This window comes from Pistacia vera, unplaced genomic scaffold, assembly GCF_008641045.1.
Source record: "Pistacia vera cultivar Batoury unplaced genomic scaffold, PisVer_v2 Contig140, whole genome shotgun sequence".
Lineage (NCBI taxonomy): Eukaryota > Viridiplantae > Streptophyta > Magnoliopsida > Sapindales > Anacardiaceae > Pistacia > Pistacia vera.
The window spans coordinates 445,226-465,541 of NW_022195467.1; the positions used below are offsets into that span (position 1 = coordinate 445,226).

At 43.4% G+C, this 20,316-nt stretch overlaps 2 protein-coding genes and 1 long non-coding RNA gene across 3 annotated transcripts; 2 read left to right on the top strand and 1 right to left on the bottom strand.

Moving 5' to 3' along the window:
* The first annotated feature begins 449 nt into the window (after window positions 1-449).
* On the top strand, window positions 450-1,739 carry LOC116123093 (mitochondrial uncoupling protein 5-like). Its single transcript, XM_031408881.1, has one exon. It carries the CDS (start codon window positions 620-622, stop codon window positions 1,616-1,618), a length of 999 nt encoding a protein of 332 aa, XP_031264741.1. The 5' UTR covers window positions 450-619; the 3' UTR covers window positions 1,619-1,739.
* A 732-nt stretch (window positions 1,740-2,471) lies between these two features.
* LOC116123098 lies at window positions 2,472-3,808 on the bottom strand. Its single transcript, XR_004126997.1, has 2 exons — window positions 3,672-3,808; window positions 2,472-3,231 (listed from the first exon to the last, which is right to left on the bottom strand). It is a non-coding gene; the product is annotated as an uncharacterized LOC116123098 (long non-coding RNA).
* Window positions 3,809-19,167: 15,359 nt separating this feature from the next.
* LOC116123096 (mitochondrial uncoupling protein 5-like) lies at window positions 19,168-20,271 on the top strand. The gene has a single exon (XM_031408884.1). It carries the CDS (start codon window positions 19,240-19,242, stop codon window positions 20,236-20,238), a length of 999 nt encoding a protein of 332 aa, XP_031264744.1. The 5' UTR covers window positions 19,168-19,239; the 3' UTR covers window positions 20,239-20,271.
* The last annotated feature ends 45 nt before the right edge of the window (window positions 20,272-20,316 follow it).

A 20,316-nucleotide genomic window follows, 5' to 3' on the forward strand; every position in this document is an offset into this window, starting at 1 on the left:
CTTTATGTATCGAATGACGTGGTATAATCCTAACCATTGATTATTATTAAGTTATAATTAATTAACGGTCAAAATTTCGTCATGTTATTCGGTGTACTACTCCTGATATCTCTATTATTTTTCATGGGTGTATGATGGTGTTTTAGGAAATCAATCCACGTGTCCTAATATATAACCAAATTAATAAAATTCGATTTATTGAATGATTAGTTTTGTCTACTCTGCTGACTGCTGTACATATCTTTTATGTAATTTTTTAGAGTTTTCAAAAAGACCTCTGAACTCAAAATATCCCATAAAATGGGATTATTGTTTACCCAAACAAATGGGGATTAAGCCCAAATGAAGAATATAAGAATGACGTGGAATAAATTAGGGTTTGAGTCAAATGTTAGAATTTAGAAATAGTAATAGTGAACGGTCGTTTAAGGGCATCTGTAGACCACCAAACAGCCGCGTATTCATCCACTTCCTCCCTCTTTCCCCTTTCTCTCTTTCTCACTATAAATTCTCACAACTCTTCCTTCTGCACTTCACAATTCCACTAACCACCCTTTCTATGTTTTATAGATCTTTACTTAGCTTTTTCCTTTTCAATTGATCAAAACCTTAAACTAGAATGGGTGTCAAAGGTTTCGTTGAAGGCGGTATTGCCTCAATTGTGGCGGGCTGCTCCACTCATCCGCTCGATCTCCTCAAAGTTCGTATGCAACTCCAAGGTGAAAACCTCCCCGGTACAAACGTTAACCAACAAAACCTCCGTTCACTCCGCCCGGCTTTGGCTTTTCAATCCAGTTCCGCCACCGTCATTCCCTCTAATTCCCTTCATATCCCTGTTTCAACTGCTCAACCACAACCTCCACGCGTCGGCCTCGTCTCTGTCGGCATGCGGATCGTCCAAAGCGAAGGCGTTGCCGCTTTATTCTCCGGTGTGTCCGCTACCGTGCTCCGTCAAACACTCTATTCCACCACCCGCATGGGCCTCTACGATGTATTTAAACAAAAATGGACTGATAAAGACACTAACAACATGCCTTTGACTAGAAAGATAGCAGCCGGTTTAATAGCCGGAGGAATCGGTGCGGCAGTTGGTAACCCCGCTGACGTGGCAATGGTTCGAATGCAAGCCGACGGTCGGCTCCCTCCCGCTCAGCGCCGTAACTACACGAGCGTGATCGACGCCGTTACGCGAATGTCAAAACAGGAAGGAGTTACTAGCCTGTGGCGCGGATCATCGCTTACGGTGAACCGGGCGATGATAGTGACGGCCTCACAGTTAGCGTCGTACGATCAGATCAAGGAGATGATATTAGAGAAGGAAGTGATGAGTGATGGATTGGGGACTCACGTGACGGCGAGTTTCGCGGCGGGATTCGTGGCGGCAATTGCGTCGAATCCGATAGATGTTATAAAGACGAGAGTTATGAATATGAAGGTTGAGGTCGGAATGAAACCGGCTTATAGTGGGGCCATAGATTGCGCGTTGAAGACTGTGAGGGCTGAGGGGCCCATGGCGCTATATAAAGGATTTATTCCTACGATTTCCAGGCAGGGACCATTCACTGTGGTGTTGTTTGTGACACTGGAGCAAGTTAGGAAACTGCTGAAAGAGTTTTGATTATGATGATGATGAAAAATTTGAGAATTGAATTGTTCCATTCATTATTATTTTTTTTTTTTTAAATTATGTTGATTTCGGTTGATATAATGAGAAAGAGGAATTTATGTTTCTTCAATGAGATTATTTGTGCTGGGATATTAAAATGTGTAATATTATATTTATACTACTCTTTTACACTATTTTTATTATATTATGATATGGCATATACACAATCACACAAATTTTTTCATAATATTAAAAATTTAAAACAATTAAAATTTTATGTAATTGTACTATATGTTATATTATAATATAATGAAAATAGTGTAAAAAAATGGTGTAAATATAATATTATGATATAATAATAATAATAATGTAAAAGAATGTTGTAAATATAGTATTATTCGGTTACAATTGTCTTTGAATTTAAGTTTGAACAAGAGAAGCAGATGGGAAATTGTAGACGGTCATAGATGTTGCGGTGTCTTTGCCTATAGACGTGTGGTAGGCACAGGCACGGGCCTTTGACTAAGGATAGTAGAAGCTACTTAATGGGTGGAATGGAACTTTACGCTTAAGCAATTAGAACTCAGAAGTGAGTGGTGCCCACTTTGGGTTTTCACCAAGGCTTCCTGCGCCGTTCTTTATGGAATTAAGATAATAAAATATTGAGTTGACCACTCTTTCTCAAATTGAACCACGTTAGAAGGAGTCTTGACACAAAGAGATTAGTAAATTATTAAGCAGCTTATGTAATACAGCTCGTCCAATCGAAAGGGGATACGTTTACACTTGATTATACTAAACCAGACTCAGACTCACCAAGATAATGAGTCCAAGAATAAAAAGTACCGTTCCCGTGGTCACAAGCTGAGTAGAAGCTTGATCTCAGGTCAGGAGCCAAGCAACTTCAATTAATTTAAAAATTGAATTTGCCCATACAAAAGATGTAAAATTACTGTACAATACTGCTCAGTCTCTAACCAGGTAAAAAACAAATAGACATGATTAACATTAGTAAGTTGGTTGATCTGTACATCCCAAGCTTTTTGGGGGAAGAATAGGCTCTCTGGACTTGGCACCGAAAATGTTGCAGGTTTTCTTTCCAAAAAACATCCTCATCTTCTACGCGCTTTTAATTCATCCTGCCTGTGCACAAACAATGACTGAGATATGTAGAAGACATGGTATCATCTAGAGTACGTACGAGAAGGCGTGACAGATTGGCCACCAGGTCCTTGACTTTGTTCACCGTCATAGTTCACATGACCTTCAGATCTTCCTCTTTCCAAAGCGTATTGACGTTGGCCTTCTGATCTTCTACCTCCATCCACATTCTGGACTGAATGGCTATTTGATTTCCTGAACTTTTCCGGTTTCTGATGTGACTGGCCTTCCCGTTTGTCCACGTTTTGGAGTGATTGGGAATTGTCACCTTCTCTGCCGATTTCTGATCCTTGAGACTTGTCTGTGTTCTGGGCTTCTGATCCTCTACTTTTATCTTGACTTCGGACAGCTTGACCAGAACCTCGAATATTTTGGAGTTCACTTGCTATCTGACTCCGCCGTTCCTTCAGAAAGTTGAGTCTGGTTGTCAACTTTGTCAATGACAAAGAACTGGAGTTGCTTCCCTGTGGCACACACAAAAGATGGAGATGTAACACTAGCTACCATATCATTAAAAATGAGGCTACAAGATTAATTCTTCCGTTTGTAGATGAAATAAGCAATGAGCTTCCAATCATTTGAATAGAAATCAAATTATTCAATGGGCAATAAGATTTTGAAATTCCATGGAGCATTAAGACATCATCCCCTCATTCCAACCAACGAGTAATTGGACATCTTTTTCTTTTTTTTGACAACAAAATATAATTAGCTGAGATGATACAATGATAAGATACATGCATTCTGTAAGATATGTTACGTAAAAAGTAATTCATTGACTCATTGCTCTAGAGCCCTTCACAAAAAAGAAAAAAAAAAAAAAAGAGGAAATAGTCTGGTGTTTAAATTCAATTATAATCATATCAATTAAACTACTATCCTAATAAAAGATAATAGAGCCTACCTCACCCTTTGAACCAGATTTCTTAGAATTGCTAGGAGCGGTAGGCTTGGAGTTGCTATTGTTTGTTGAATCCAGCTGCTGGTTTTGAGATGAATTTTTATTCGGTTTAGAAGTTGATTCCCGCTTCCTCTCGTGATTGTTACTATCTGCAGCTCCATCCAAACAAATATCCTGCTAGATTATTATTTGGTCAAGAAACAAGTTAGTAGGTTTCACGTTGAGACTATTACTCAACAATATGCCTCAAATTCCAACATAAATTTACCTTGCTTGTTGACCTTTCAGAAACATGTGAAGGAGCAGAAGCTTCAGTATCCCATTTTTTGCCCATCCTGTACCCAAAAATATAGATTTAGTGAATAGATAGGAAAAAATAAAAAGAAAGGAAACAATCTTAGCACTACCCAAAAACTAAAAGATGGTCGCCCTCTCACATTTATCAGCTTTGAAGCATAAATTACATTTGTGCACAGAGTGGTGATACTATCTAAGACTTACAACCTTAATAGGACCATCTAAAATTATGAAGAATTATAACAAATGCCCAATAGGAGATGCAACAAGAGAAGAAAATCTAAGCAAGGAACATACAACTTAGCTGACGTTTGTTGGAGCTGATTGCCTGAATCACCTGTGGAACCATGGTTTTTTTGGAGTTGTTGATTCAGCTGCACTCCAAGATCATCAAGCTTCTGCTGCAAACTGCCAACTTCTGATTCTGCTCTAACTATTTCTTCAATCTCTGCCTTCGTCTTTAGCATGTTTACATGTTAAAAATTTTAATGCAAGATCAAGACCAATTATAATAGTCAACTTTGAGATAGACTAACCTTTTCATCAATTGTAGCTGGACAAGATATAGACCCCTTAGATGTGTTAAGCACTGATTCTAAAGCTGTTTTCTTATCTCTCTCATTCTGCAACTGATCCTCTAGTCTAGCCACCTGAAAGTACAATTAACACTTAGAGTGTGTTTGGTTTAGGGAATGTTTTATTACTGGGAATGTTATATAAATTGAAAGAAAGATTACCTTGAAGATTATTGGGAATGTTTAGAAAAATATGTTTGGTTGGGTTGAAATAAATTAGTGAGTATGTTTGGTTGGGAGGATAAATGGGTAGATAGGTTATATAAATTACTAAATAGCCCTCCTTTTTAAATATTAATAAAATATTTTTTTTATTATTAATTTTTGAATCGTTCTTTTAACCTCTTATATTTGAAATTTTGTTAAAAACACCCCAGCTATATAAAATTTTAATTTGTAACAAAATCACCCCCACTCACCCAAGGGACTGTCGACCTCCGGCCACCATTGTTGGCAGCCACCATAACGGTGCACTACCGGTTGGATTTGACCGATCGTGCGTCGTTAAGACTGTTTTCGGCCATGGATCTATCATGAAAAATGGCCAGATCTAGCTTTTTCACGGCCAAAAACAGTCTTATCGGCAAGGCCAACCAAATCCGACGGCCATGCGCCGTTTTTGTGATTGCCGATGGTGGCTGACGGTCGATAGTCCCTTGGTTGGCTAGGGGTGGTTGTGGTCTTGGGTAATTTTTTGAAATTCAAGGGTAATTTTGTCTTAAAAATCCGGAGTATGAGGTTTAAATTGTCCATAAATTTTATGGTAAATTATTTGGATAACAAGGGCCTTTTTGTCCAAAAATTTTATTAATAAAGAATAAAATTATAAAAAAAATAAGATTACCAAATAATCTTAAATTACTTAAAAAAATAGAGGAAATCAGATTACCTCTTATATTACTAATAGTTTTTACTATTGATTTTGGAAGATTACCTAAATATTATATTACTTAATAACCAAACGTGATAATCAAATAATATAAGATGATATTACCTCAGTAATCTCATACTATCCCCTACCAAACTCACCCTTAAGATTTCTCTCAGTTTCCCCTCAAAAGTTCAATAGACAGTTGAATATCAAACTACTTGTGTGCAACTAATTTCCTATTTAACATACAGAAGCAATTATATACTATAAGTTTCATGCTTGAAAAATATTAAAGAAAAGAAACATAGACGACTTTTATTTCTTACGCAACTACAAGCTTCNCAACTTCTGATTCTGCTCTAACTATTTCTTCAATCTCTGCCTTCGTCTTTAGCATGTTTACATGTTAAAATTTTTAATGCAAGATCAAGACCAATTATAATACTCAACTTTGAGATAGACAAACCTTTTCATCAATTGTAGCTGGACAAGATATAGACCCCTTAGACAGTGGCGGATCCAGGGAATTTTTTTAGGGTGGGCCAAAATCCAAAAATTATATATATTAATATTTAAAAAAAAAATTGAGAGTGGGCCGTGGCCCACCCAAAAATGGGCTGGATTCGCCCTTACCCTTAGATGTGTTAAGTACTGATTCTAAAGCTGTTTTCTTATCTCTCTCATTCTGCAACTGATCCTGTAGTCTAGCCACCTGAAAGTACAATTAACACTTAGAGTGTGTTTGGTTTGGGGAATGTTATATAAATGGAAATAAAGATTACTTTGAAGATTATTGAGAATATTTAGGAAAATATGTTTGGTTAAGTTGAAATAAATTAGTGAGTATGTTTGGTTGGGAGGATAAATGGGTACATAAGTTATATAGGTTATTAAATAGCCCTCCTTTTTAAATATTATTTTTATTATTAATTTTCTAATAATTCTGTTAACCCCCTACATTTGAAATTTTGCTAAAACACTTAAGTCATATAAAACTTTAAGTTATAACAAAATCACTCCCACCCACCCAAGGGACTGTCGGCTGCCGGCCACCATTGTTGGTAGCCGCCATAACGGTGCACTATCGGTCGGATTTGGCCGATCGTGCGTCGTTAAGACCATTTTTGGCCTTGGATATGTGATAGATCCATGGCTGAAAAATGGCCAAATCTAGCCTTTTCATGGCCAGAAACAGCCTTACCGGCACGGCTAGCCAAATCCGACGGTCGTGCGCCGTTTTTGTGACTATCAATGGTGGCTGACGGTCGATAGTCCCTTGGTTGGCTGGGGGTGGCTGTGGTCTTGGGTAATTTTTTGAAATTCAAGGGTAATTTTATCTTAAAAATCTTGAGTATGAGGTTTAAATTGTCCATAAATTTTATGGTAAATTATTTGGATAACAAGGGCATTTTTGTCCAAAAATTTTATTAATAAAGAATAAAATTGTAACAAAAATAAGATTACCAAATAATCTTAAAATACTTAAAAAAATAGAGGAAATCAGATTACCTGTTATATTACTAATAGTTTTTACTATTGGTTTTGGAAGATTACCTAAATATTATATTACTTAATAACCAAACGTGATAATCAAATAATATATGATGATATTACCTCAATAATCTCATACTATCCCCAACCAAACACACCCTTAAGATTTCTCTCAATTTCCCTTCAAAAGTTCAATAGACAGTTGAATATCAAAACTACTTGTGTGCAACTAATTTCCCAATTAACATATTGTAGATGCAAAAATCTACCTTTATGGAAAGGGAGACTGATCCCGTGAGGTTGAGGCCACTAGCGATCTGTTGCACCTGCACATGTAAGAAAACAAGCGTGACGTAGACGGAAAACACCAGGGTGGTGTTTGCTGTAGGCACTCAGACGCTCAAGTTAGCAAGGCTGAGTGAGGCTAGTTTAGTGAGGGTTAGGGAGAAGAAAGGTTACCGGAAGTCTAGTCGGGGACTGTGACTACGGCTATAATGCGGAGTTTTCAAGGGTGGGAACTCCAAGTTTGAAGGTGTAATGTCTCTGTCCTTTGTGAGAGGGTTGGCCTATGTTTAAATAATGACTGCATGGTCTTCGAATCCTGGTGGGATTGGGAGTCCTTGCAGTGGTGGTCCTCCCAAACAGTGGAGCCTTTGGCTCCCTTATCTCAGCAGGAAAGGGAGTCCCACCAGGAGTCTTATCTCAGCGATGGTCCTCTCAAAGAGTGGAGTCTTTTTGGATCGATCGATCGATCGATTTTCCAGACCGAGTGGTCGGGAGCTAGGCTAGTTCTTGGTCATCCGAACATAGTCAAATGTCGAATTGGAGTTGTAAAATTTGGTATTTGGGGATCGGGCAGCCGGTGGCTCAAGGCGAGTGGGCATCAGGCGGTTGTGTTTTGGATAGGGAATCAATCGGTTGTTCAGGTCGAGCTGGGATCAGATGGTGCTAGGTTTTGGAGAGGGAGTTGATCGGTGGTGCGGGGCGAGCAGGGATCAGACGGTGTTAGGTTTTGGAGAGGGAGTCGATCGATGGTGTGGGGCGAGCAGGGACCAAACAGTGTTAGGTTTTGGAAATGGAGTCGGTCTGTGGTGCGGGGGCGAGTAAGGCTTTAGAAGGGGTAGGCTTTGAATTAGGAGAAGTCGGCACCTGGGGCGAATGGGTAGATTGCTTAATGACTAAGTCAGGAACGAGCGGTTCGAGTGGGGCTGAGGCAAAAGTTGGGGATGAGTACGAGAATGCCCCGACCATGGTGATGATGCCCAAAGGTGGGGGTGTTCCAGTCAGTATACCGATTGGGGTGAATGTGGTTGCCATTAGGATGAGTGGCGCCACCCCGAGTGATGATGAGTCGGATAGGCAGGGGGGGGGGAGTAGGGAAGACTCCGATAGAGTTGGTGATTTTGAGAGTTCACCCTCCACCGGTAGTGGCTTCGAGAACGAGCCAACTCGGCTTGGTAGTGGGATACTGAGCCGGGATTATCCGCCCTTACTGAAGGACAATGATGTGTGACGGATCCGGACGATGTATCACATTTAAAATTTCATCGAGGTCAAGGCACCACAGTCGTACGAGTGAGTCGATTAGGAGGCGAAAGGCTAGGTGAGTGTCTACGAGAAATGGTTTCACGATGGACTGAGGCTTCCCATCCCTCGCCTTGTTTGGGAGGTCTTGAACCATTTCATGATCGCCTCATCCCAGATTATGCATAACAGATGGAGGTTACTTATGGCACTGAAGGACCTTTGTGTGCGGAATCAGGTGATGTTTGGGCTGCACGAGTTGCTATATTCATATTTCCTGAAGGAAAACGATAAAGAGAAAGGTCGATATTTGATCAACCTTAGGCATGGTTAGGCTCACCTAGTGACCAACCTTTGATCAAGTGACAAGAATTGAAAGGAGCGGTACTTTTTTGTGAGGGGTGAGGCGGTCTTCGGGGAGAGAGGCTAGGGCGAGATTCCGTACACTTGGCGAGCGACTGGTGAGGAACTTTGTCTTTACCTTGGATTTTGATTACTAAAATCTTATTGTGTTTGTTCTTCGCAGATCTTGAATTCAATCGAGCCGGGCAGAGCGGGGATAGCTTGGACGTATAGACCTAGAAGGTTTTAGCCATTCCAAAGGCGCAGAGGGATTGGCGAGTGGTGTTGGAGGAGGCTAACCTCAAGACGAGTCATCTTTGGGTCGGAGTGGGTGCTATCCAGCGAGGTATCCCTTTCCCTTCGCTAAAGCAAACCTGGAGTGTGCTACTCATCCGCTACTTTAATTATATTTTGTTGGGTAAGTCGAGGCTGAACTCACTAATCGTTGAAGAGTTTGCGATGCAGAAAAGCTAATGAAGAAGTTGACCATCCCAAGTGCGAGCGAGTCTATCGCGAGACGTCGCGAGAAATGGAAGAGGGAATTCGCGGCCAGAGAGGAGAGGAGAGGAGAGCGAAGGATGTGGTGGCGACTCCACCAAGTCGTTAACCTGCGGTAGGAGTTGGGTCATCCAAGACCGTGGTCTTGGATAAGAAGACTGAGATGATTACTTTCAGTATCCCAGCTTCCATGTCGACCTACTCGGACGCAGCTTCCATGAGCCAATTGGCTGACTCATTCCTATTCCCGACGGACGAGAGCCGTCTGAACCAGAGGGTACGATTGTGGCCGCTGACTGGGGTGTTTCCCGTGCTTTCCAGGTATGAACCAGAGTTTTACCTTATTGTGTTTATTGTGGTCGTATGCTGATCAAATTGTTTTTTCATGTAGGCATTCACCAGCAATCTGCACCTGAGAAATTCCATCGTGTCGCACGAGAAGAGGATATAGGATGTATCCAAATCCAATTCCAATTTGCGACAGAGAGAAGCGACGGCCCAAAAAGCTGAGCGGGAGAGCCAGCAGCATCTGAGGGAGGTCGAGGCCGAGCTGGATCGATTGAGGAGAGAGCTGGCCGAGAAGAATGCAGAGGTCAAGTCCCTGAGGGAGCAGTGCCTTGGCATTGCTAATGACGTCATCATCAAGGCTAGGGAAGAGCTCATGCTCGAGTACAAGGTCAGGAACACCACTTATTGGAACTCGGATGAGGACATCTAGCTTCTGTCGGAGATGGATGAGAAGGATACTGCTGCTGCTGCGCGCGTGGAGGAACGAGTCGATGATTAGATTCTCGACCTTGCTAGCTAGCCGAGGCAATCGATCACAGAGGATGTAGGCGACCAGGTTGCGGGGACGAGCGCTGGGATCGTTGATAAGGAGATCGAGTCGGAGATGGGTGAGACAACTCGTACTGATGATGTAGGCCATGATGCCCCTTAGGTTTATTTTACTCATGTATTTTGGGGCCTGCGATGCCCTTCCATGGCGTGTGTGCCTTCTTTTGTACTTGATACTTAGCCGCTTGAGGCTTTTTTATCTTATACTTAGCTGTTAGTGGCTTTTGTGTTTTTGTTTTCCTGTTTTCCTTGTGGATGGATGAATTGGTTGCTTGATTCTTTGTAGATGTATTAGGGGTTGAACCGACTGCTTGTGCTTTGTGATTTTGACGGCCCAAACTGATTCATAAGTTACATCTTCAATCGACCCAGACTGATTGAAGGACTTGCACCTCCAATCGGTACACATCCTTCAATCGATCTGGGTCGATTGAAGATGTAAATCTATAGGTTAGTTTGGCCGACTAAAGGTGTGAATCGATATATCGGTCTAGACCTATTGAAGGTTTGACTTATGATTGGTTTGGGCCGATTGAAGGTGTAACTTATGAATTGGTCTGGGCCGATTGAAGGTGTAATTTATGAATCGGTCTCAGTCGATTGAAGGTGTAAACTGTTCTATTGCTAAATAGTGCTTTATTGAATTCGGGCCATGAGGCCGACTGACGGTGAAGGAAGTGGATAGGCCCACTCATCCTTTAAAAAACAGAAAAAAGAAAGCAGAAATTTCGATGGAGTGAAACTAAAAGTAGTAGCGTTTGAGATGGACTGCATTTCAATTGTTGCTGATGTCTTTGCCTTCGGGGGTTTGGAGTCGATAGGTGCCCCTCTCTACTTCCTTGGCGATCTTGTAGGGACCCTCCCATGTGGGGCCGAGCTTGCCAAAGTTGATCTCCCTAGTGTCTTGAAAGACCTTGCGGAGGACCCAGTTACCTGTTTTGAAAGTTCTGATTCGGACGTTGTGGTTGTTGTGTGAGGTGGCCTGCTGCTGATAGACTGTGTTTTGGATGTTTGCCCGCTCGCGTAGTTTGTCGACGGTGTCCAGGTTGTGGCAAGGGTTTTGGCTGTTGGTTTCCTCGTCCGCCCATTGGATTTTGGTGGAAGAGACTGACACTTCGGCTGGGATGACAGCTTCAGATCCATATGTGAGGGAAAAATGAGTTTCGCCCGTGGACGAGTGAGCTGTTGTCTGGTTGGACCAAAGGACCCCGAGCAATTCATCTGCCCATGTGCCCTTGGTTTTCTGCAGGCGCTTCTTTAAAGTCTGCATGATGGTTTTATTCGATGATTGGGCCTGGCTGTTGGACTAGGGGTTGCGGGGGGTAGAGAAGCTAAGCTTGATCCCCCATATGTCGCAGAAATCTTTGAAGCTTGAACTGATAAATTGGGATCCATTGTCGATGATGATTTCCTTCGCTATCCCAAACCTGCATATGACGTGCTTCCAGATGAAAGCTTTTACCTCTCGGTGTCTAACTTGTGCGAGTGCTTCGGCTTCGATCCACTTAGTAAAGTAGTCGGTGACTGTCAACATGAAGACCTGCTGCCCGAGCGCGGTCGAGAGCTTTCCAACTATATCCATTGCCCACTTCATGAACGGCCAAAGTGTGAGAGTGGAGTGGAGTGGAGTCGCTTGGGTGGGAAGTGTGAGACGTGGGCGAACCTTTGACAACTGTCACATTTTTTCACATAAGCTGCTGAGTCAGTGCGGATGGTTGGCCAATAATAGCCAGCGGTGATCGCCTAGTGTGCAAGGTTGCGTCCTCCTGCATGGTTTCCACATTCGCCTTCATGGAGTTCAGCGAGAACCCGTTTGGCCTCTTCTGGGCTTATGCCCTTAACATAGAGACCAGATAATGACTTCCTAAGGAGCAGGCCCTCATATATGGTGAACCTGTCGGCTTTCGCTCTCAGTCGGCGTGCTTCATTCTTGTCGGCTGGGAGCTCATTGTGTTCTAAGTATTTTACTATCGGGGTCATCTAGGAGTCGGCCAGTTCGATGTCCATCGCTTCTTCGGGCGACTTGTTCGTTGGTTGTTCCTTTTAGTCAGCCAGCCATTGGAGGAATAGTAGAGGGATGGATGACTGGGAAGAACATTGAAGGGCTGAGCCGAGGTTAGCAAGAGTATCAGCATGGGCGTTCTCCGTTCTTGGGACTTAGGCGATAGAGAATTCTTCGAAAGCAGTCTGCAATTCTTTGACCAAGTTTAGGTAGATTGTCATCTTCGAGTCGCGGGCTTGGTAAGTGCCTTGTAGCTGGTTGACCACGAGTTGGGAGTCGGACTTTACCTCCAACTTCTTTGCTCTGATTTCTTTGGCTAGGGAGAGTCCAGCGATGAGAGCCTTGTATTCAGCTTCGTTGTTGGTGCACTTGAATCTACATCATATGGCCCGCTGGATGACGTCTCCTTCTAGAGTAGTAAGTATGACACCGAGCTCGCTTCCATTCACATTGCTTGAGTCATCCACTGAGAGAGTCCACTTTGAAGGCGAACCGCTATTCATGCACAGTAACTTTTTTCTACTTGGACGGTGGTGTTCGAGGTGAAATTAGCAATAAAGTCTACTAGTGCTTGGGATTTGACGACAGTGCATGGTTGGAAGGATATGTCGAACTCACTAAGCTCTACTGTCCATTGTGTGAGTCGGTCTGATAACTCCGGGTTATGTAGTATCTTCTTGAGTGGGAAGGAGATGAGTACAACTATAGAATGACACTGAAAGTATGGCTGAGCTTCCTGGATGCATGGACGAGGGCGAGTGCCAGTTTCTCCAGCTGACTGTATTGTGTCTCCGCGTCGAGAAGTGATTTGCTTACATAGTAAACCGGTAGTTGCTTCGTATTATCCTCTCGAACTAACAATGCTAAGATTGTTATCTCTGAGACCGCCAGATAGGTGTAAACCTTTTCCCCATCCACAAGCTTGGAAAAAAGTGGGGCGAAGGTTAGATATCTCTTCAGTTGTTGCAAGGCTTCCTCGCAGGAGGGGGTTCATTGAAACTTCTTAGATTTCTTGAGCGTGCAGAAGAAATGGTGGCACTTGTCGGCAAATTTGGAGATGAAGCGGCTCAAGGCGACGACTCGTCCTGCCAGGTGTTGGACGTCTTTGATGCAAGTTGGTGATGATATGTTGAGGATCGCTCGGATTTGATCAAGTTTGGCTTCTATCCCACGCTGAGTTACCATATATCCCAAGAATTTTCTTGATGAGACCCCGAACGAGCATTTGGTCGGATTCAGTTTCATGTTATACTTCCTTAGGATGGTGAATGCCTGGCTAAGGTGGTCGAGGTGCTGCTCGACCATAAGGGACTTGACGAGCATATCGTCGATGTACACTTCCATGGTGTCCCCAAGGTGTTCAGCGAACATTCTGTTGACTAGCTGCTGATAGGTAGCCCCAACGTTCTTGAGACCAAACGGCATCACCTTGTAGCAGTAGGTCCCCCTCTTTATAATAAAGGTTGTTTTCTCCTGGTTGTTTGGGAGCATCAAAATCTGGTTGTACCTTGAGAAGGCATCGATGAAGCTTAGGAGTTCGTGGCCTGCTGTCGCATCGACCATCATGTCGATATGTGGGAGCGGGAAGGAGTCCTTAGGGCATGCTTTTTTTAAATCTGTGAAGTCTATGCAGACCCTCCACTTTCCGTTCTTTTTCTTCACGACCACAATGTTTGCCAGTCAGTCGGGATAATGGACTTCTCTGATCAGGCCATTATTCAGTAATTTATCAATCTCCTCATTGACGATCCGGTTGCATTCTGGTGTGAATTTCCTATGCCTCTACTTCACTGGGTGGTGATCTGGATCTACTTTGAGGTGGTGGACGATTGCCTCTGAGCTTACTCCTGTCATGTCTGCGTGGGACCAGGCGAAGCAGTCTTAGTTTTGTTTGAGGAATTCTATGAGTCTCTCTCTTATTTTGGGCCCGAGGCGTGAGCCTATTTGGGTCTTCCTTTCGAGGTCGTGCGGGTGTATCTGCACTTCATCCAACTCTTCCATAGATAGTTGATCTAGCTTGGTCGGAAGGGTTGGATGAGACTGTAGTTGCTATGAGCTTGACCTTTGCTTTTGAAGGCATTTTTGTAGCAATCTCTGGATATCTTAGGATCGTCCTTGATCTCCCTTACTCCCCATTTTGTTGGAAACATTATAGTTTGGTGGAAGGTGGATGAAACAGCTCGTATGTCGTGGATCCAAGGTCGGCCCAAGATGACGTTATATGGTGAAGGACAGTCAAGCACTAGAAAAATGGTTTGCTTGTTGACTCCACTAGTGTAAACAGGCAGAGCGATTTCTCTGATGGTGTATTTCTGCTCGGAACTGAACCCGACCAGTATGGTTGGTCGTCTGCTATTGTTTGTTTCATCCAGTCCTATGGCCTTCACTGCTTCAAGGAAAAGGATGTTTGCCGAGGATCCCCCGTCTATAAATACTCTCTTGACCAGGATGTTGGCGATCTGGAGGGAGATGACTAGAGCATCATGATGAAAGGCGACCAGGGTGAATGGCTCGTCATCTTCAAACTGAATTACCTGGTTGGTGTGCGACCGAGAGGGCAGATGGATGGGTTGGACTTCATGGTGATGGTTGGCTCAGGCGTATTGCTTGGCTGGGGAATAGCTTACCCCACTGATCTCCAACCCTCCATAAATAATTAAGCAGAGCCTCTTTGGTGTTGGTTCTCGTGGAGGTGGAGATGTTTCCTTCGAGCTTCTCTAGCTGACTGTATTTTTCCCTTTATCTGTAAATAGATCTCGTAGATATCCCCTATTCAGTAGTGTTGCAACTTCCAACCGTATAGCAATGCAATCCGCGGTGTTATGACCATAGTCACCGTGAAATTCGCACCACTTGGTTGTGTCCCTTCTCATTTCGGGATTGAGCTTGTTCGGCCACTTGATGGTAGGTCCCATCCCTTTCATGATTGCCACGACCTGGGCTGGTTCAACGTTAAGTTTGTACTCCGAAACTTTATATTGGCTTGATCCGGATGGTCTGTTGTCGGTTCTAATTGGCGGGCGGTCATTTGGTTTTTTAACTTTGTTTAGATTGCGTGGAGGGGGTTGGTAACGGGGCTCGATCGATTTGGACTTTGACCTTCTATCTTTTCGCCTTTGGTGATGGTCGTCGTACCTAGCATGCCTCATCCGGTTCATTTCATCTTCCTCCCACCTTATTTGAATCACAGCTCTGGCAAAGGCATCTTCCATCGTGGTGCATCCAAGCTTCGTCAGGTCTTTGTATAGTTCTTCATCATGGAGGAGACCCTTTTTGAAGGCGTCTACTACAGTCTCTGGGTTATAGGAGGGGATGGAGATTTTTTCTTTGTTGAATCTGCTGGCGTATTCTCTCAGCGACTCCCCCCTCTTCTGATAGACTCTGTACAGGTGGGCTGATAGTTTCTCAAGTTTCTTACTGCTGGCGAATTATTCAACGAAGGTATCGGTAAGCTGGGCGAATGAGTTGATTGAACAGTTTAGGAGGTTAGTGTACCACTGAAGAGTTGGGCTGGAGAGGCTTGAACCGAAGTTCTTACACATGTAGACTTCCCTCAATGTTCGGGGTATCGAGACGACAAACATCCGCTGCTTATAGAAGGCTGTGTGGTCATCTGGGTCGATAGTGCCATCGTAGGGCTTCATGTTGGGGATGGTGAATTTGTGTGGTATCTCGGCTAGCGCGATTGCGTCTACGAAGGGTGAATTGACATAACAGTGAGGTTGGCTCTTTTTTGTTAGGATTGACATTCCGGGTATGCGCCTCATCACTGCCTCTACGTTGGCCAGTCTCTTGGCCAATATCTACTCCATGGGAGGGGCAGATACCACTAGGTCGTCCTGGTTGACTTGGTTGGCCACGTGATTCACACTCGGTGCGTTTTGGTGGGTCAATCCATATGGTGTAGCCTGACGGATCACTCCGTTATGTGCCGCTTGGTAGCTTAGATCCCCATTCATTCCCTCCGGTTGGGTGACTCCCATTGTGATCGATCGGGTGTTTCACCCCACATGGATTGTAAGGGGGGTTATTTGGGATTCGCTTGGTCCGTTGGGATGGATGGACTCGAGCGGGATAGTTTGAAGGAGTAGGGGACTGCTCGACCCATGAGGATGAGCCCAGCCGAGTGGGGTTTGGGTAAGGATGATTGACTGAAGGTGAGACAAGACGATGAGGATGGATGGTTCTTATTGTAGTGGGCTTTCTGTCATTTGGATGCCTTGATCTCGCGCCTGAAGCGGATCGACCGAGAGGGGTTCTATCGACAACCCCCGTTAACTATTAGTCAGGGCTGAATCGTCAACTAATGACGAACATAGTTGGCACAACCTCATATCCGAGATCGTGCGTCTATGTTTTGGAGTTTGGAAAGGTTGCATAAACGGAACCGAGGCGTTAAACCGATTGGGTTGTACCTGACAAGGCAGAAGCTCAAGATCATAAAACTAACTTACATCTCTTTTAGAGATTGGTTCTCGGCCCTGATGGAGGCGTTTTCGGTCCGGATGGCAGTGTTCTCAGCTTCCAGTGCGACCAATTTGTCTGAGTGCTGGTGCATAAGGGCAGTTAGACCCTCCAGTTTGGCCTCGAGGCTAGGATTAGTGTTATCAGAATTGTCAGCCATAGAGAGTTTCTTTATGTAGCAGGGTTTGTGAGACGAATGATTGCCAGAGGCCTCACGGTGGGCGCCAAACTGTAGATGCAAAAATCTACCTTTATGGAAAAGGGGACTGATCCCGTAAGGTTGAGGCCACTAGCGATCTGTTGCACCTGCACACATAAGAAAACAAACGTGACGCAGACGGAAAACACCACGGTGGTGTTTATCGTGGGCACTCTGACGCTCAAATTAGTAAGGCTAAGTGAGGCTAGTTTAATGAGGGTTAGGGAGAAGAAAGGTTATCGGAAGTCTAGTCGAGGACTATGACTACGGCTGTAATGCGGAGTTCTCAAGGGTGGGAACTCCAAGGTTTGAAGGTGTAATGTCTTTGTCCTTTGTGAGAGGGCTAACCTCTGTTTAAATAGTGACTGCATGGTGTTCGAATCCTGGTGGGACTGGGAGTCCTTGCAGCGGTGGTCCTCCCAAAGAGTGGAGCCTTTGGCTCTTTTATCTCAGCAGGAAAGGGAGTCCTAGCATGCCTAGGATACGGACCTTAGACGAATTGGGATAGTAATTGACTTCCTTAGAAGAGTTAAAGCAGTATTGCAGTTCGTAGGCAACTGTGGGTTCCAAGTTGATCGTAAGTCCATAAGGTGTTCTAGGATCAGAAGGCCTGGGTCCAGATGGGGAGGAACTAGGAAGGAACACCAGAAGGGGCCTCATTTGCAGAACTTTGAGTTGGGCCCCATCGGAATTAGGCCTGAGCTTTTCAGCTTTGTTGAAGGTGCCTTCGTCTTTGGGCCTATCTGGGCCGAGGACCTTTTTTTTGCCCTAACACATACAGAAGCAATTATATACTATAAGTTTCATGCTTGAAAAATATTAAAGAAAAGAAACATAGACGACTTTTATTTCTTACGCAACTACAAGCTTCTATGCATCGTATGGTAGTTCTATTTCCAGGAATCCTTTCCTGCACATCACTTAATGTTTGTTACCTCTAACATTCAACTCGCAACTATCAATGGGGTGAAAAGAACATACTCCCATGCCCGATAATCAACCCCGTCACTGCAAAAATTATCAAGGTTTCAACCTCTGGCTACATCTTTTTACCATTACAAAGAAGGAGAGAAAGGATCACCACAATATGTTTTAGAAGAGAAAAAAACTAGACACTTTAGGGAAAGAAAGGAATGGAGTAATAGGAATCATTAATGCTGATCTTTCAGTTCTCACTGAAACAATATTATCAAGTCATCGTCTTATTTTACCACATAATATTATATATGTAGTATTATTTATCACACAACATGGTAAAGCCAAACCACTAGCAAAGGTGTAAGTACATCTATGAATTAAATTAAAGCAATAGAAGCCAGAAAGAATATAGATCCAGTCAAATTTGAGTAAACTTATATGGGGGTTACTCTGCCTACCTTGTGAGTTGCGGTACAGAAGCCGAATGAAGCTACCATATAACATTTTTCTAAGAAATGCGACGCTTCATCAAACAGCTATTGCTTGGTAAGCCTGAGAGTGGACGAGTTATAACACTTTCATGGTTTTTTTAAAGTATCATGTACTGTATCTTCTTTTCGGGGGGGTGGTTTTGATATTTTCTTCACGGGATAAATGATAATCCATGGTGTATACATTATTTTTCAAAAATTGTGGGTGTATCTAATAGTTTACAATCTTTGAAGGGATTGGATGACTTTGGGGATCTAAATTAAATAAATAAATTGAAAGCATATCTAGTTTTTATTTAATGGAGTGACGGCTTATTGGGCCATGTTTTATTTAATTGCAATTAAGATTTGGGCTTTGAATTCCACCTCTAACTACTATCTTCCCTACACAAGCCTGAGAAATGGGTATATGAGTAATATTACAGTCATTGGAAGTAGTACATCGACTTTATGTATCGAATGACGTGGTATAATCCTAACCATTGATTATTATTAAGTTATAATTAATTAACGGTCAAAATTTCGTCATGTTATTCGGTGTACTACTCCTGATATCTCTATTATTTTTTATGGGTGTATGATGGTGTTTTAGGAAATCAATCCACGTGTCCTAATATATAACCAAATTAATAAAATTCGATTTATTGAATGATTAGTTTTGTCTACTCTGCTGACTGCTGTACATATCTTTTATGTAATTTTTTAGTTTTCAAAAAGACCTCTGAACTTAAAATATCCCATAAAATGGGATTATTGTTTACCCAGACAAATGGGATTAAGCCCAAACGAAGAATGTAAGAATGACGTGGAATAAATTAGGGTTTGAGTCAAATGTTAGAATTTAGAAATAGTAATAGTAAACGGTCGTTTAAGGGCATCTGTAGACCACCAAACAGCCGCGTATTCGTCCACTTCCTCCCTCTTTTCCCTTTCTCTCTTTCTCACTATAAATCCTCACAACTCTTCCTTCTGCACTTCACAATTCCGCTAACCACCCTTTCTATGTTTTATAGATCTTTACTTAGCTTTTTCCTTTTCAATTAATCAAAACCTTAAACTAGAATGGGTGTCAAAGGTTTCGTTGAAGGCGGTATTGCCTCAATTGTGGCGGGCTGCTCCACTCATCCCCTCGATCTCCTCAAAGTTCGTATGCAACTCCAAGGTGAAAACCTCCCCGGTACAAACGTTAACCAACAAAACCTCCATTCACTCCGCCCGGCTTTGGCTTTTCAATCCAGTTCCGCCACCGTCATTCCCTCTAATTCCCTTCATATCCCTGTTTCAACTGCTCAACCACAACCTCCACGCGTCGGCCTCGTCTCCGTCGGCGTGCGGATCGTCCAAAGCGAAGGCGTTGCCGCTTTATTCTCCGGTGTGTCCGCTACCGTGCTCCGTCAAACACTCTATTCCACCACCCGCATGGGCCTCTACGATGTATTTAAACAAAAGTGGACTGATAAAGACACTAACAACATGCCTTTGACTAGAAAGATAGCAGCCGGTTTAATAGCCGGAGGAATCGGTGCGGCAGTTGGTAACCCCGCTGACGTGGCAATGGTTCGAATGCAAGCCGACGGTCGGCTCCCTCCCGCTCAGCGCCGTAATTACACGAGCGTGATCGATGCCATTACGCGCATGTCAAAAAAGGAAGGAGTTACTAGCCTGTGGCGCGGATCATCGCTTACGGTGAACCGGGCGATGATAGGGACGGCCTCACAGTTAGCGTCGTACGATCAGATCAAGGAGATGATATTAGAGAAGGGAGTGATGAGTGATGGATTGGGGACTCACGTGACGGCGAGTTTCGCGGCGGGATTCGTGGCGGCAGTTGCGTCGAATCCGATAGATGTTATAAAGACGAGAGTTATGAACATGAAGGTTGAGGCTGGAATGAAACCGGCTTATAGTGGGGCCATAGATTGCGCGTTGAAGACTGTGAGGGCTGAGGGGCCCATGGCGCTATATAAAGGATTTATTCCTACGATTTCCAGGCAGGGACCATTCACTGTGGTGTTGTTTGTGACACTGGAGCAAGTTAGGAAACTGCTGAAAGAGTTTTGATTATGATGATGATGAAAAATTTGAGAATTGAATTGTTCCGTTGATTATTATTTTTTAAAAATTATGTTGATTTCTGTT

Coding starts and splice junctions, on each gene's coding strand:
- LOC116123093 (XM_031408881.1), top strand. CDS start 620: ATGGGTGTCAAAGGTTTCGTTGAAGGCGGTATTGCCTCAATTGTGGCG.
- LOC116123096 (XM_031408884.1), top strand. CDS start 19,240: ATGGGTGTCAAAGGTTTCGTTGAAGGCGGTATTGCCTCAATTGTGGCG.